This window comes from Salvelinus sp. IW2-2015, linkage group LG28 (assembly GCF_002910315.2).
Source record: "Salvelinus sp. IW2-2015 linkage group LG28, ASM291031v2, whole genome shotgun sequence".
In the NCBI taxonomy this organism is placed as follows: Eukaryota; Metazoa; Chordata; class Actinopteri; order Salmoniformes; family Salmonidae; genus Salvelinus; species Salvelinus sp. IW2-2015.
In genome coordinates this window covers 24,475,874-24,493,199 of record NC_036868.1, presented here as the reverse complement: position 1 = coordinate 24,493,199, position 17,326 = coordinate 24,475,874, and the positions used below count along the sequence as shown (strand labels likewise).

The following is a 17,326-nucleotide window of genomic DNA, read 5'->3' as shown; positions in this document are numbered from 1 at the left end:
AAATGTAAATGTAAATGTATTCATCGGACCTTGCTCTGAATAGCAGGTATAGTGTGTGGTTGATGTGTTTGTGTAAGTGATGATGGAACATCTGAATATATATATGTGTGTGTGTGTGTGTGTGTGTGTGTGGCAGCCAAAGCGAGCGTGAGGAGTTTGAGACGGAGTACAAGCAGAAGTACGAGAGGGAGAGGGTCATTTTGACCGAGGAGAACAAGAAGCTCTCCAGTGAACTGGACAAGGTGAGATGTTATACGCGCGCACACACACACACACACACACACACACACACACACACACACACACACACCACACACACACACACACACACACACCCTGACCTGACCTGAGGTAACCCTCTCACACACACATCCCAATTCTCGCATCATATGACCACCCCCCCCCCCCCCACCTCAATCAAATGAAATTGTATTTGTCTCATGCGCCGAATACAACCGGTGTAAACCTTACTGTGAAATGCTTACTTACAAGCTCTTAACCAACAATGCAGTTCAAGAAATAGAGTTAAGAAAATATTTACTAAATAAACTAAATAAAAAATAAATGGTAACTCAATAAAGTCTTAATAACATGGCTATATACAGGGGGTACCGGTACAGAGTCAATGTGTGGGGGTACAGGTTAATCGAGGTAATTTGTACATGTAGGTAGGGGTAAAGTGACTATGCATAGATAATAAACAGCGAGTAGCAGCAGTGTAAAAACAAATGGGGGTGTCAATGTAAATAGTCCGCTTGACCATTTGATTAATTGTTACAAGCTGTTAAGGAGCATTTTGGACCTAGACTTGGCGCTCCGGTACCGCTTGCCGTGCGGTAGCAGAGAGAACATTCTATTACTTGGGTGACTTGAGTCTTTGACCATTTGTTGGGCCTTCCTCTGACACCGCCTAGTATAGGATGCTCTCTATGGTGCAGTTGTATAACTTTTTGAGGATCTGAGGACCCATGCCAAAAACAAATCAGTATCCTGAAGGGAAAGGTGTTGTCGTGCCCTGAAGAGGTGTGTTTGGTGTGTTTGGACCATGATACTTTGTTTTTAGGTGATGAGAACACCAAGGAACTCGAACCTCTCGACCCGCTCCGCTACAGCCCAGCCAATGTTAATACTGGCTTGTTCGGCCCTCCTTTGCTGTAGTCCACGATCAGCTCCTTTGTCTTGCTCACGTTAAGGGAGAGGTTGTCCATACTGCCAGGTCTCTGACATCCCTATAGGCTGTCTCGTTGTCGGTGATCAGGCCTACCACTGTTGTGTCGTCAGAAAACTTAATGATGGTGTTGGAGTCATTCTTTGCCACGCAGTCGTGGGTGAACAGGGAATACAGGAGGGGACTAATCACGCACCCCTGAGGGACCCCCGTGTTGAGGATCAGTGTGGCAGATGTGTTGTTGCCTACCCGTACCACCTGGCGGCGGCCCGTCGGGAAGTCCGGGATCCAGTTTGCGAGGAAGATGTTTAGACCCTGGGGTTCTTAGCTTAGTGATGAGCTTAGTGGGCACTATGGTGTTGAACGCTGAGGTGTAGTCAATGAACCGCATTCTCACATAGGTGTTCCTTTTGTCCAGGTGGAAAAGGGCAGTGTGGAGTGCAATTGAGATTGCGTCATCTGTGGATCTGTTGGGGCGGTATTGGAGTGGGTCTAGGGTTTCTGGGATGATGGTGTTGATGTGACCCATGACCAGCCTTTTAAAGCAATTCATGGCTACCGACGTGAGTGCTGCAGGGTGGTAGTCATTTAGGAAGGTTACCTTCGTTTTCTTGTGCACAGGGACTATGGTGGTCTGCTTGAAACATAGGTACGTAGGTATTACAGACTCGGTCAGGGAGAGGTTGAAAATGTCAGTGAAGACACTTGCCAATTGGTCCACGCATGCTCTGAGTACACGTCCTGGTAATCCTTCTGACCCTGCGGCCTTGTTAATGTTGACCTGTTTTTAAAGGTCTTGCTCACATCGGCTACGGAGAGCGTGATCACACAGTTGTCCGGAACAGCTGGTTCTCATGCATGCTTCAGTGCTGCTTGCCTCGAAGCAAGCATAAAATACATTTAGCTCATCTGGTAGGTTTGCGTCACTGGGCAGCTTGTGGCTGGGTTTTCCTTTTGAATTCCGTAATAGTTTGCAAGCCCTGCCACATCCGATGAGCGTCAGAGGCAGTGTAGTAGGATTCAATCTTAGTCCTGTATTGACGCTTTGCCTGTTTGATGGTTCGTCTGAGAGCATAGCGACATAACCAGACATTGCTGTTCTGTCCTGCCGATGCACAGAAAACCCAGAAAACCCTATCCTACTAACCCGTTGGTAGGATAGTGTCGAACGGAAATCATCCAGATTATTCTCCAGTGATTGCACGTTGGCCAATAGAACTGACGGTAGAAGCGGGTTACCCACTTGCCGCGGATTCTGACAAGGCACCCCGATCTCCGCCCCCTGTATTTGTGTATTTTCTTCGCGTGAATGACGGGGATTTGGGCCTGGTCTCGGAGATGCAGTATATCTTTCGCGTCGGACTCATTAAAGAAAACATTTTCGCCCAGTTTGAGGTGAGTATTCGCTGTTCTGATATCCAGAAGCTCTTTTTTGTCATAAGAGACGGTAGCAGCAACATTATGCACAAAATAAGTTACAAACAATGCGAAAAAAACTAACACAATAGCACGGTTGTTTAGGATTCCGTAAAACAGCAGCCATCCCCTCCGGCGCCACCCTTCTCTCCTGGCAAAGCCAATAAAATCACTGTTCATCTATATCTACCTTTAAAACAGACCACAGTCTCTGACACACGCAAATGGACCGGCCCGTTGGATCCCATACTATTGACTTTGGAAGTGGGAGAAATGAGAATGAGAATTGGAAGTTCCCAAGCAAAATACTTTTGTAGGAGTTCTGACGTATCGTATTAAAAGTTATGTTTGTTTTTGTGGTATTGTATATTAAGTATGAAGCAATGCCTGGAAGTTGATAGCAGCCAGGGTAGGGTGTATGTGGAAAATAGGGAACATTCCCCAACACTTCCTGAACACATGCTCAACTTGTGCCAGGGAAGAATAGGGAGAAGCACATATCGTTGGCTGTGTCTCAAATGACACCCTATTCCATTTATAGTGCGTTACTTCTGACCAGGGGACTGGTGAAAGGAAATGCACTATTTGGGAAATGGGTGTCATTTGGGACRCAGACCCATATCATTCTGTTTCACATGCTTTCCGCATGAAAGCCAGAACACACGGAACAGATTATATATATATTTTTTCCTTCTATGAATAATCAGATTATATTTAAATGTTTTCTATTCTAAAGCTAGCTGCTTTCGTTCGGAAATACATTTAACACATGTCAACAAATGCAAGGTTACCTTGGAACTATTATATTTAGCCTGGTTAAATGATCCTTCAAACTGTGTATTATAACTCTGGGTCCATGTTAGCTTGCACTTACCATTGTTTTGCTGGTCCTATGTCAACCAACAACCTACTTGCCACTTATCAGATTTTTGCCATGTGCGCAGTAATAATTCACCACTGTCAAACCGTTACGCTAAAACACATTCCCTTTGCAACTGTCAAGTAGCTTATAATTACCAAGCTAGCTACAGGTATTTATAAATGGCCAGTTGCCACGAGGGCTAGGATCAGCACTTATGACATCATCGATCATAATTGTATTATATAGATGACTAGTGAGCCCCTCTCTCCACCTCCCTGCCCTCCTCCCCGTCTTTCTCTCTACCCACCCTACATTGGCATCCACCCCTGGCCTGTCCTTCTCTCCCCTCTTCTTTTAACATTCCCCTGTACCCCCATTTTTTTTTTATGCCCCCTTCCCTAACTTTCTTACCCTTTGCCCTAACCTTTTCTCCCCTCTCTTCTCTGTCCCTCTTTCCCCTTCTCCAACCCTGCCCTGCCTTTCCCCACCCTGTCATACGCTTGAAAATCTGGCGCAGCATGGCTCAAATTAAAGTTCTATTGCAATATCTGCTGAGGTTGCCAAACTCTGTATAATATCTATGGCTCTGATTGACTTTGTGTTGCCCTCTGTCCTGTCCTCTCTCCTCTAGCTGACGTCCATGTTTGAGAAGCTGAGCAGCAGCAACAGACAGCTGGAGGAGGAGATGAGGGAGCTGGCTGACAAGAAGGAGAGCGTTGCTCACTGGGAGGCCCAGATCACTGAGATCATACAGTGGTGAGGGACGGAGAGACATACAGGACACACACACACACACACATACTCTGTAACAATGAACTGATACAGTGGTGAGTGGTGCCCCCTGCCGGCCACTCCAGGCCACTGCAGTAGGAGAAACAGGAATAGAGTCTGGCCCAGAGCTCCTGGTTTCCACTAGATAGCACAGCCATAAAGGCAGTATTGGTTATATTGTAAGAAATCATGAAAACCAAAATGTGCCTTTTGGATTTACTGTACGGTTATGGTTAGTACTGTAGTTGTGGATAGGGTGGTAGCTAGTGACGACCAGAGCTCCTGTATGGACCTTAGAGACCCCTAGTGGGGGAAATGTGTATGTACTGGCCAGGATTGTTCAGAACCCTCTGTGCCCTGTATGTACACATAGAACTCTGGCTCTGGGCCTAGTTAGTGTTTGTCCCAAGTGGCACCCTATTCCTTTATGGTGCACTAATTTTGACCGAAGCCCAGGGCTGTGGTCAAACGTGGTGCACTATATCGGGAATAGGGTGCCACTTGGGACATACCCTTAATCTAATACTCAATGGGAGGGCAATGGCAAGTTATCGTAACCGTATTGTAATCTTGCAGTCCAGTTAAAGTGACAGTTTGGATATGATAGCTTATGCAACGGATACTGCGGTTAGTGAGTTGTGAGGGCTGCTCATATCCCTGTATTTATTGACTGTGTGACAGGGTTAACGAGTTCATGCGTGCTACCTACAGGGTAGGGCTTACCTGCAGGGTGTGTGTATGTGCGCCCACATGAGTGCGCGTGTTTGTATAATGACGCGAGTGAATGTGTCCTCTTTTTGTGTGTGACGTGTGTGACGTGTGTGACGTGTGTTCCAGGGTGAGCGATGAGAAGGATGCGCGAGGTTACCTACAGGCTCTGGCCACTAAGATGACCGAGGAGCTGGAGGGACTGAGAAACACCAGCCTAGGTGCCAGGGCCACGGTGAGACATATACACACACACACACACATATATACACACACACACGCAAGAACCTCTGTACCTCTCTCCTCACATCTGCATTGAACGTACCCTTCTTCATTTACATCCCTTTCACTCCCCCCCCCCCCTATCTCCCTCCTTTCTCCCCCCTACAGCAGGACATGCCGTGGAAGGTGCGGAGGTTCGCTAAGCTGGACATGTCAGCCCGTCTGGAGCTGCAGTCTGCACTGGACGCTGAGATCAGAGCCAAGCAGACCATCCAGGACGAACTGAACAAAGTCAAGGCCTCGAACATCTCCACTGAGTGGTACGCCAACTGCTGCTCTTACTTACTTTTCTACCTGTAAACTATAAGAACTACGCTGAGACTTAGAAAATCTTTATTGCTCAAAAAAACTGAACATGGGATATGGGGCACATTCAACGGCAGTACAGTGCAGTCAGTCAAGAGCGCGCACCTAAACCATTACTCTGTTACGCTTGCATGATCGGATTTGGCATTGTTGACGTTCTCTGGCTCATCTACCCTCCTGTCTCCTCAGTAAGCTGCAGGAGTCGGACACTAAGAACCAGGACCTGCTTGCTGAGATTGAGAGGCTGAAGAAGGAGACGGAGGAGCTCCGCCTGCGCAGGGGTGAGACTGGAACCATCCCCTCTGACCTGTGTTTCTCCTCTCAAAGCTATATGTTCTGTTTGAGTGCCGACCTTTTCGTTTTTATATGTATGGAATATCTGGTCTTAAGCACCGACTAAGAAACTTTCAATGTATGAAACTGGGGGAGGGCAAAATGTTTCTACTTTCTCTGTGCTGCTTTTAGGACAGCATGGTGATGTGATTGTGGTCTCTGGTGGGGTTGTTTTGTGTAGGTGTGAAGCACCAGGACTCCCAGAACTCCTTTCTGGCCTTCCTCAACGCCCCCACCACAGCCTTGGACCAGTTCGATGTAAGTAGCCATCCCTCACACTTTTACAGAGAGGATGGCTTTTTAATCATCTGCTCTAAATTCCACGGTCTCTGACTTGTTTAAAGATCAGAGGAAATGTTTAAAGGCCTCTCTTCTTTTGTTGAGTGACTGTGTCTTCCTTCACTTTTTTTTAACATTTATTTTTTTAAACAGATTTTGTTCAGAACATTCATTTTCTTCAATTAATTTTCTTTATTTCATTTGTGTAAATATTTCACATCTTGTTTTTATTTGGTTCTCCTTGCTTCCATGTTCTGCTACGTCAGGATTATTTCTCCTCATCCTCATCCTCTTTAATAGATTTTTGGGAAGACGTAAGTTTCTGTTGGGCAGTGACTGACGTGTGTGGAGCTCTAGACTGTAGATGGATAATAAGCTAACTAGTTGCCTCAGAGCGTGGTGGTGTGATTGGATCCAGTGTTTGTGTGAGTGAGTGGACCATACCTCTCTGTGTCCGTCCGTGTGGGTATCTGTGAGCGTCGTAGCTAGTCCCGTGTGAGTAGATAAGCCTACTAGCCAATGAGTCTTCTGTGAATCTAGTAGTGGATCAGCAGCATCCCCAGTCTTTGGCTAGGTCCCAATTTTCCACCCTTCTCCCAAATTGTGCACTTGCACACTCTGTGTCATGCATTTAAAAGCAAAGGGTTGGCTAGAGGGAGTTTCCACCATTTGTTAAATCCATGTGAGAAAGTGCTCAGTTCAGGAAAAGGGCGGAGAAACGGAAAATAGCCATTGCGTGAGTGGGGTTTGCAGCAGCAGAATTTGGGCTCCTTGGAATTTAGTCAAGACTTGAAAGAATGTTTGTATACTGAGCCGATTCCTCCCACTTAGTATACAGACATTCTTTGATGCCATCCATGGCTACTTGGCTTTGAGTCCAGACACTACAGAACATACTGTTTAACACTCTGGAGTGAGCTTCCCTTCCACACAGTAGTACCATCACGAGTTCCCCTGTTAGTCCAAGAGTCTATGTCCCATATCGCACCCTATTCACTACTTTTGATCAGGGGCTGTGGTCAAAAGTAGTGCACTATGTAGGGAATAGGGTGTCATTTGGGACACCGAGAGTTATTACCCAATCCAGGCAGTGTCCTTCAGTGCAATGTGGAAAGGACATCCTCAGCAAATAGATAGGCTACCATTCCTTTTAATGTGACCTATTTAAGAGCCACTTCAGACTTCTCAATGTTGACTTCTTTCCATTTTTCTGTCCCTCTCCCCCCCCCCCCCCCCGAAGCGCTCCCCCTCCCCTGGGCCAACTAGCAAAGGCAGACGTGTAAGCTAAGCAGCGGTTCTGTGCTTGTTATTTTGTCTGTGTCCAATCACCCTCTGAACCTCAACTGTGTCTGTTGCATGAAAGGGAATGTATTGTGTCTGTTGTGTCGGTTGTTATGCATGGGGCTTTGTGGAGATGCAACATTTGGACTTTCAAAAAAGTTAATTATTTTATTGTATTTGTCTTTGCTTTTAAGGCATGGTGTATGTATGGGTGTATGGCCTGCACTGTAGTCCTCCAATAAACTACAGTAGCGTATATGTGTGCATTTACTGCAGTTGTTTCGTTATCCTCCAAGTGGCTTTGTGGATTTCCCAAAACCAAATGTATGGTGTGGCTGTGCTCTTGTCCCTCGTGGCTACAGTCGGCATGGTCAATGGGTTACAGTGCATTCGAACAGACTTACGTGACAGACTTATTCTAGAATTGATTAAAAACAAAATGTTCCTCATCAATCTACACACAATACCCCATAATGACAATGCAAAAACAGGTTTTTAGAAATTTTTGCAAACGTGTATATATTACAACAACAACAAAAAGGTTAGCACATTTACGTAAGAATACCCTTTACTCAGTAATTTGTTGAAGCACGTTTGGCAGTGATTACAGCCTCGAGTCTTCTTGGGTGTGACACTACAAGCTTGGCACACCTGTATTTGGGGAGTTTCTCCCATTTTTATCTGCAGATCCTCTCAAGCTCTGTCAGGTTGGATGGGGAGCGTCGCTGTACAGCTATTTTCAGGTCCCTCCAGAGATGTTCGTTTGGGTTCAAGTCGGGGCTCTGGCTGGGCCACTCAAGGACATTCAGAAACTTGTCCCGAAGCCACTCCTGCGTTGTCTTGGCTGTGTGCTTAGGGTCGTTACCCAGTTGGAAGGGGAACCATCGCCCCAGTCTGAGGTCCTGAGTGCTCTGGAGCAGGTTTTCATCAAGGATCTCTCTGTACTTTGCTCCGTTCATCTTTCCCTCGATCCTGACTAGTCTCCCAGTCCTTGCCGCTGAAAAACATCCCCACAGCATTATGCTGCCACCACCATGCTTCACCGTAGGGATGGTGCCAGGTTTCCTCCAGATGTGACGCTTGACATTGAACCAAGAGTTCAATCTGGTTTCATCAGACCAGAGAATCTTGTTTCTCATGGTCTGAGAGTCCAGTAAGTGCCTTTTGGGCAAACCAAGCGGGGTGTCATGTGCCTTTTTACTGAGATGTGGCTTCCGTCTGGCCACTCTACCATAAAGACCTGATTGGTGGAGTGCTGCAGAGATGGTTGTCCTTCTGGAAGGTTCTCCAATCTTCACAGAGGAACTCTGGAGCTTTGTCAGAGTGACCATCGGGTTCTTGGTCACCTCCCTGACCAAGGCCCTTCTCCCCCGATTGCTCTTGGCCGGGCGGCCAGCTCTAGGAAGAGTCTTGGTGGTTCCAAACTTCTTCCATTTAAGAATGATGGTGGCCACTGTGTTCTTGGGGACCTTCGATGCTGTGTTCTTGGGAACCTTATATAGACCGGTGTGTGCCTTTCCAAATCATGTCCAATCAATTGAATTAACCACAGGTGGACTCCAATCAAGTTGTTGAAACATCTCAAGGATGATCAATGGAAACAGGATGCACCTGAGCTCAAGTTCGAGTCTCATAGCAAAGGGTCTGAATACTTATGTAAATAAGGTATTTTGTTTTATAATTTTTTTACATTTGCAAAAATGTCTAGAAACCTGTTTTCGCTTTGTCATTATTATAGGCTATTGGATGTAGATTGATGAGGAGAAAATGTATTTGATCCATTTTAGAATAAGTCTGTAATTGTAACAAAATGTGGTAAAAGTCGATGGGTCTGAATACTTTCTGAATGCACTGTATGTGTAGCACTCGTGTCATGTGCATTGTTCATGGGTTTGTGGTCCAAACTGTAGGCTTCCTAATGACCTTTGACCAATGGATTGGTCAGTCCTATCTCTGCTACGACTACAATCTCCATTTACCTCTATAATACTGTGCATCTACCTGGTTGAATTGTTTTCTTGCTTTTTACTTTAAGCATGGATGGTGCTTTTTGGTCCCTTTTAGCTTCCTTACTTTCTACCAACTCCATCACAACCTGTTTCTATATCCTGCAACCCACCTTTCTTTCTTTATTTCTCTCTCTCTCTCTCATCCCTTTTTCCAGGTGGACTCGGTGGATAACTTCACTCCCTCCAACACTCCATCCAGAGGCGAGGACTCCAAGTCCCAGCTCAAGTCTCGCTCACGGTCGCCCTCCATGGCCAGCGACGTGGAGCCTATAGAGGTGAACTCTAACCTCTGAACTTTGGACCTCAACTTATATTATGCTTAATCTTAGACTGTTCTTAATCTATAAGGGCTGATTTTCCGACCATAAAATAAAAACTAGGTATATATTGTGCTGTACTTAGGGCTGTTAAGGTGACCATATTACCATATTGGTCACGAGTAATGAGGGTAGTCAAATTCCACATGACCGTTTAGTCACAGTAATTAGGCTTCTCCAAGCTCTGATGCTGCTGATGGCCAAACTTGCTAACTGCATGGTACTCCGCACCCTATTGTTCCTCTAATCACCCTGACATCAATGCAAATGTAATCAAAAATCTAATCAAACACTTCATGAGAGCCCATGAGCTCATGTTGCGCAAGAAAATGAAGCACATAAATCCGCTTTACAAGGGGTTTAGAGCCTAACTGGCATTCATAAGCTGCGAGTGAGTTTCAAGTTTGGGGAAGATTATTTTCACCATAAAAATGCACCTTTATAATAAAAGCATTACATGCATAATCGCATTTGCGGTCACTTTTGATAATGGTGTTTTCCCGCTAATGAAATTTGTGCTTATAGCCTACTGCCGTGTGCACACTGCTGAGCTTATAATGTGAAGAAATAGCCTAATAGTTTATCAACATTTTAAGCTAAACGTTCTGATCTGTTGCGTCAGCCACATTGTGTAAAAAAAGTATTTTTGATGCTAGTGGTTGTATTAATTTGAGATCTATCGCATCCCACAACTGTCCCAGACTATGTTTGGAATATTTGTTTCTCGTACAGAATAGAATAGGTACATTTTTGTACTATGGGGGATAGTAGATTGACATAGGCTAGTGCTTTTGCTCAACTCATCTTGTTGGCTGACCAAAACTAAATGTGGACAGTTCTTCCAATATTTTCAATATGCACCTCGGAATTGGATAAGGACACGCGCAGTTGTGTCCCCGACGTGTCTGTCTTGCAGCAGGTCTCCAAGGTGAACAGCCTCTGGCATGTTAGAACAAAAAAGAGAAGATGTTAGAGAAAGACCCAATCACGTGATGGAGAGCCATGTGAGTGAGAGGTGCTTCTGAGCGGACAGCACTCAGGGAGAAGGGCACAACACAGCACTCAGGGAGAAGGGCACAACACAGCACTCAGGGAGAAGGGCACAACACAGCACTCAGGGAGAAGGGCACAAACACAGGACACTCAGGGAGAAGGGCACAACCACAGCAGTCAGGAGAGAGGGGCACAACACGAGCACTAAAAATCAGGGAGAAGGGCACAACCACAGCACTCCAGGGAGAAGGCCAACAACAGCAGCCTCAGGAGAAAGGCACAACACAAGGGCACTCAGGAGAAGGGGCACAACACAGCAGTCAGCAGAGGGCACAACACAGCACTCAGCGGAAGGAAGGGCACACACACACTCAAAGGAGAAGGGCACAACACAGCACTCAGGGAAGAAGGGCACAAACACAACACTTCAGGGGAAGGGCACAACACAGCACTCAGGAGAAGGGCACAACGCAGCCACTCAGGGAGAAGGGCATCAACACAGCACTTCAGGGAGAGCACAAACACAGCACTCAGAGAGAAGGCACAACACACCCACTTCAGGAGAAAGGGCACAACACAGCACTCAGGGAGAAGGGCACAACACAGCACTCGAGGGAGAAGGGCACAACACAGCACTCAGGGAGAAAGGCACAACACAGCACTTCAGGCGAGAGGGCACCAACCGCAGCACTCAGGAGAAGGGCAAACACAGGCACTCAGGGGAGAAGGGCACAACACCAGCACTCAGAGAAGAAGGCACAACACAGCACTCAGGGAGAAGGGCACAACACAGCACTCAGGGAGAAGGGCACAACACAGCACTCAGGGAGAAGGGCACAACACAGCACTCCCGGCCAAGGGCACAAAGGCCACTGGCCGCAAAAGGCATGGATTTTTTTTAGGATGCATTACGGCCACACAAAGGGTATGCCGCCGGGAAATTTGAGGCATTATCAAGTGCTTGTCAAATTGTGAATGAGAGACTGAAGTGTGTACAGCCTGCGCAAAAAAACAAAGCAGAGCACATGCCTTTCAAGCAACTTTTAAAAAAAAAATCATCATTAGAGTCGCATCATGCAGCCTTACTTTGTTAATCATAAACAGATAGCCCAATGTTTATAGAACAACTAAAGTTACATTAATAACTCTAAATTAAGCATATAGGAGGACCTATTTCGTTGTTAAATGCTCAACACAGAATAGCCGCATGTGCACACGCCCTCAAATCGTTTGGAGAAAGTATCCTTTCTATTTAATTCAGCTTTGTTCAGTTGTTTTCTTCATACTCTAAAATAATGCCATGGAATTCTAAGGTTAACTAGTCTTTAACTATTAGTCTTTAACTAGTTAACTAGTGTAACCCACAGCCATTTGGCATAGCCAGATCAGGACCTAACATAAGGACAAAGTATGCTATTCTGTTCTTCTGAAATAGACTTCATTTTCTTCATATCATGTTTCTTTAGACCTGTCTAAAAATAAATCATGGATTTATTGTGAAGGTGTCGGCTATATTAAATGTAAAACGTAGATGTTCTTATCAGTGTGGAAGCCAGGAGACGCTAAATGTGTTTGTTAATTAACGGTCAGTTACCGTGAGACCGACCAGTTACTTGCTTGACAATCACCGGCTGATGAAATTTCGTGACCGCCACAGCCCTAGCTGTACTCAGATCATTCTGTCTTCTCTCACCCTCTAGTTGATAGACCACCCCCCACGGCCAGTCCAGACCCCCACCATGCGATCAGGGGGGTACGGTAGTATTGGCCGCTCATCACCCAAGGTAAGACCTGACATCCTTTTTGACCTCCCAAATACCGTTCTACTGTTTTAACCTCAGTCAATACTTAGTCATGTCAATCCCATGGACCCGACGAAGACCAGTTGCTGTAGTTCAATAAAGCGTCTGTATTAGTCCTATGTGTTTTGACCGACCCTCTGTTCCCCTTTGTTTGTCCCCTGCAGCCCAAAGCCCACCAGTTTGTGGTGAAGTCCTTCAGTGCTCCAACCAAGTGTAACCAGTGCACCTCTCTCATGGTGGGACTCATCCGCCAGGGCTGCACCTGCGAAGGTACGATGAGAGAGAGAGAGAGTGAGGGAGGGGGGGATAAAGGGTGGAGGAGAGCGGGAGGAAGACAAAGATGGGAGAATGAGGAGCGAGAGGGATAAAGGAAGGAAGACTGAGATCTGAGGAAAGGGATGGAGGGAAACAGGTGGAAGGAAGAGAAGAAGGCAGGGGATTTTGGATGGAAGGAGGAGACGTGGGGCAAGACTGAGGTGGGAGTACTGTCTCTTTTGAGGCTAGATATAAAACCGATATAAACCCCTTATTCTCTCCTGTCTGGTGCTGCAGTGTGTAACTTCTCGTGCCACGTGACATGTGCTGACAAGGCTCCAGCAGTGTGCCCCGTGCCACACGACCAGACCAAGGGGCCATTGGGCATTGACCCTCAGAGGGGCATCGGCACTGCCTACGAGGGACACGTCAGAGTACGTATGACACCGAAGATTGTTTGTTTATGCACTCTTTTAACAACATTTCCTGGTAGAATAAGTACCTGTGAATTAAAGTGCAAATGTAAAACTAAAACCTTACCTTGTACGTTTAACGTCCCTATATCACCAGTGGCTGACCTGTGTGTGAGGCTTGCCTGTTAATTGTGTCTGTATAGTAAAATATGTCTCTGTCTCTAAAGGTTGTTTACCACTGGCAATACTAGGTTGGGTCTATGTGTGAGACTGAAGTGTGTGTCTGTCCCTGTGTGTGTTCCCAGGTGCCCAAGCCAACGGGGGTGAAGAAGGGTTGGCAGCGGGCGGTTGCTGTAGTGTGTGACTTCAAGCTCTTCCTGTATGAGCTGGGAGAGGGCAAGGCCACAACGCCCAGTGTGGTGGTCAGTCAGGTCATAGACATGAGGTAAGGACTACAACCTAAGCTCTGTCTGAACTAGAACTCCCATAGCTGGGGAAGGGCCACAACGCCCAGTGTGGTGGTCAGTCAGGTCATAGACATGACGTGAGACTGACAAGGACTACAACCTGAGCTCTGTCTGAACTACAACCCAGTCTCAGAGAGAAATGGCTGCTTATTAGAATTACTTCCAGGTTTAGTCCCTTATTTGATTGACTCAATCACTCTCTCCCACTTTCTCTCTGCCTCTCCCCCCTCTCTCTCTCTCACACTTTCTCCTTCCTTTGTTTTCCAGGGATGAGGAGTTTTCAGTCAGCTCTGTCCTGGCGTCTGACGTCATTCACGCCAGCCGCAAGGACATCCCATGTATATTCAGGGTTAGCCTTTTTTTCTTGAATACATGCATTTTTTTAGACATCCATACATTTACTCCGTGATTACTCCCCCGCCTATTCCAGTCTTCAGATTTCTCCGCTTTTTAAACAATGCTTCATTGTTGTGGGACGCCATTCTAAAAGCCCTAACCCCTGACCTCTAAACCCCTCCAGGTGACTGCTGCCCAGCTGTCCGCCTCCTCCAGTCACAAACCTTCCATCCTGATCCTGGCGGACACCGACCACGAGAGGAACAAGTGGGTGGGGCTTCTCAACGAGCTGCAGCGCATCCTCAAGAAGAACAAGCTGAAGGAGCGCTTTGTCTACGTGCCCAAAGAGGCCTACGACAGCACGCTACCGCTCATCAAGACCACGCAGTCCGCCGCTATTATAGGTAGGGGAGACACACACACACACTGCCCCTCTATTTTGGTCATGTAGTAAGAAAGTAATTGTTGGGGGGGGGAAACTCTTCTCTGTATCAGTCTCATTAAGAGTTTGTAGTATACAGCCATTGCATGTTCTACTGCAGAAGGGATCATACTTTCTGCATCTTGTTACCTAACTATGCGGTAGACTCTGAATCAAACGTCCTCTTGATGTTTTCTCTTCAGATCACGAGCGCGTTGCCCTGGGCAACGAGGAAGGCCTTTATGTTATCCATGTCACCAAAGATGGTACGACTTTTGCACCTACCTGCCTGATGCACTTCACCCAGTTTGCAGTAGAATGCTCACCACATATTGGCGATCACAGTGGAGAGGTCTTTTTGACAACTCGCTCTCTCTCCCCCCTCCTGACCTCACAGAGATCATCCGCGTGGGAGACAATAAGAAGGTCTACCACATCGACCTGGTCCCCCAGGAGCAGCTCCTAGCGGTCATCTCCGGTCGTAACCGCCACGTCCGCCTCTTCCCCATGGCCGCGCTGGACGGACGGGAGATGGACTCCTACAAGCTGGCCGAGACCAAGGGCTGCACAGCGCTGGTGTCCGGGCCCGTCCGAAACAACTCCCTCACCTGTCTGTGTGTGGCCATGAAGAGACAGGTCATCTGTTACGAGGTGGGCGGTGGGGACGGAAGGGATGGGGTTTTAAAGTACATTGTCGTATTTGACAAATGATGTCGTGTAACTTTGCTTAGAAAAGCAACGATATGTAGGCTATTTTCATGGGATTATGAAATATTAAAAAATGTACTCACTAAATAACAGCATGAGGGTTCCCTATCTCCCAGGTGAACAAGAGCAAGATGCGCCACCGCCGGCTGCGAGAGCTCCAAACCCCAGGTCCTGTCCAGTGGATGGGTCTCCTGAGCGAGCGGCTGTGTGTGGGCTACCAGGCTGGCTTCACGCGCTACAGCGTCCACGGGGACTGTGCCCCGGTCAGCCTGCTGCACCCCGAGGACCACACCCTGGCCTTCATATCCCAGCAGGGCCTGGATGCATTGTGTGCCGTGGAGATCTCCTCCAAGGAGCTGCTGCTATGCTTCTCAGCCATAGGGGTCTATGTGGACTCGCAGGGCCGCCGCTCGCGCCAGCAGGAGCTGATGTGGCCGGCCGTGCCTAACTCCGCCTGTGAGTTCTGAACTAGCACAATTGTCTTACCGTTATCATAAACCAAAATAGGTGTTAGCTGTTTACAAACGACAAGTAAATAAAAAGTATATAGCTTCCGAATATGTTTAAAACTATCGTCTGGAGACAGTCCTTGCTTCTAGAGCGGCTGTCTACACGTTTGTGAGGGGTTACATTTCCTCTGCCTCATCCCAAAGCTGTTTACTAAAACAAGTAGCGGGGCTGTCGTTTTGCATTTAAAAACAAATCCCAGAATGTAGCTTTCAGCCTGAAGCTGATGTTGTCCTCCTTCCTCCCCTCCAGGTTACAACGCCCCCTACCTGTCAGTGTACAGTGAGAATGCTGTGGATGTGTTTGACGTCAACACCATGGAGTGGATTCAGACCGTCCCACTAAAGAAGGTGAGAGTATAGGACTGCACATGTAGCGGAGGGCCGGTCGTGGGATTGGTGTAGGTGTAACATTTGACCCCTTTGTATCCCCCCTGAAGGTACGACCTCTGAACCCCGATGGATCCCTGAACCTCCTGGGTCTGGAGACAGTGAGGCTCATCTACTTCCGAAACAAGACGGCAGGTCAGTTGCACATAGGATAGGCCTCCGGACCTCTAAATGCATAGGAGAGATCCATATCTTGATTATGACCACTGACTGAGTGAAATACTCATTTTAATGGTCGTTGTATTCCACAGTAGTATTATCATGTTCTTTTTTTAAAGAGATTTTTTTTCAACAACAAAAAAATAAGAACTGGATTAGAAATATTTATGATGATCATGGTCATGCTACTGATGATGCTGTTGTTGTTGACGACAGTGGCCATGTTGTTAATATTCCAGAGGGTGATGAGCTGGTGGTCCCCGAGACTTCTGACAACAGCAGGAAGCAGATGGTTCGCAGCTTGAACAACAAGAGACGCTTCTCTTTCAGAGTCCCTGAAGAGGAGAGGCTACAGCAGAGGAGGTACACCACACTCTATGGAGTGCACACTACACACTACGTAGTGCACACTACACTGCTTATGATAGTCCATCGTATCCGATGATGAGTTAACGCTGGATTCTTTGGTGACTGTAGAGTCCAATCTGAGATCCACAAACTTTATTGCTGGTGCAGCATATGCAGTCTGTGTTGGCGACGGCAGGCATGGTTGTATTTCTCCTGAGCTGTCTCTTTGTGCTCCTCTCCTCCTCCCACCTATGTACACCCCTCTGGCAGAGCTGCCGCCAGGTGAAACGGTCGGCAGCAGCATCCTCTAGGTTTGTGCTGTGGGTTTGATGTTGCACTTCTTCAGCAACGTTTTTTAGCTGGTTCTTGTAGCGCTTCATCTGCCCCCCTGCAGACCTCCGTCCAAGATGTAGCTGGCCATACAGGATCGTCCGCGGCAAGCGCTCCTGAGACAAGCTAATGACATGCCCAAGCCAGCGTAGTTGGTGTTGGGTGACCATGGCCTCCATACTCTTGCAGTTTGTATTAGCAAGTATTTCTGTATGGGGCACATGGTTACACCAGGTGATTCCCAGGATGCGCTGCAGGCATCTTATGTGGAGTCGCTCGGGCTGCTTGTTGTGGCGAATGTAAGTGACCCAGGCTTCACAGCTGTAAAGAAGTGTGGTGATGCAGACGGCTTAATCGACGGTGATTTTGGTGTGGAGGTGGAGATCCCTGTTTTGGGAGACCCTGCGTCTGAGATTCCCAGAAGGCAGCTGATGCTTGCTTGATCCTATTTTGAATTTCGAGGTCG

At 47.2% G+C, this 17,326-nt stretch overlaps 1 protein-coding gene across 6 annotated transcripts in view; it reads left to right on the top strand.

Moving 5' to 3' along the window:
- cdc42bpab (CDC42 binding protein kinase alpha (DMPK-like) b) overlaps window positions 1-17,326 on the top strand; it is a 97,083-nt gene that overhangs the window by 67,057 nt on the left and 12,700 nt on the right. For 5 of the 6 annotated variants that reach the window (XM_070435782.1, XM_070435780.1, XM_070435779.1 and 2 more), the window contains 20 exons: window positions 137-242; window positions 4,078-4,202; window positions 5,055-5,160; window positions 5,316-5,467; window positions 5,703-5,794; window positions 6,028-6,104; window positions 7,366-7,404; window positions 9,571-9,690; window positions 12,426-12,509; window positions 12,692-12,797; window positions 13,080-13,216; window positions 13,501-13,640; window positions 13,930-14,011; window positions 14,183-14,402; window positions 14,623-14,685; window positions 14,817-15,070; window positions 15,244-15,583; window positions 15,887-15,984; window positions 16,074-16,158; window positions 16,422-16,545. In XM_070435782.1, coding sequence (XP_070291883.1) covers window positions 137-242; window positions 4,078-4,202; window positions 5,055-5,160; window positions 5,316-5,467; window positions 5,703-5,794; window positions 6,028-6,104; window positions 7,366-7,404; window positions 9,571-9,690; window positions 12,426-12,509; window positions 12,692-12,797; window positions 13,080-13,216; window positions 13,501-13,640; window positions 13,930-14,011; window positions 14,183-14,402; window positions 14,623-14,685; window positions 14,817-15,070; window positions 15,244-15,583; window positions 15,887-15,984; window positions 16,074-16,158; window positions 16,422-16,545 — 2,550 coding nt within the window. The remainder of the gene's footprint in view (window positions 1-136; window positions 243-4,077; window positions 4,203-5,054; window positions 5,161-5,315; window positions 5,468-5,702; window positions 5,795-6,027; window positions 6,105-7,365; window positions 7,405-9,570; window positions 9,691-12,425; window positions 12,510-12,691; window positions 12,798-13,079; window positions 13,217-13,500; window positions 13,641-13,929; window positions 14,012-14,182; window positions 14,403-14,622; window positions 14,686-14,816; window positions 15,071-15,243; window positions 15,584-15,886; window positions 15,985-16,073; window positions 16,159-16,421; window positions 16,546-17,326) is intronic. The other variant, XM_023973510.1, reaches the window with a different exon arrangement.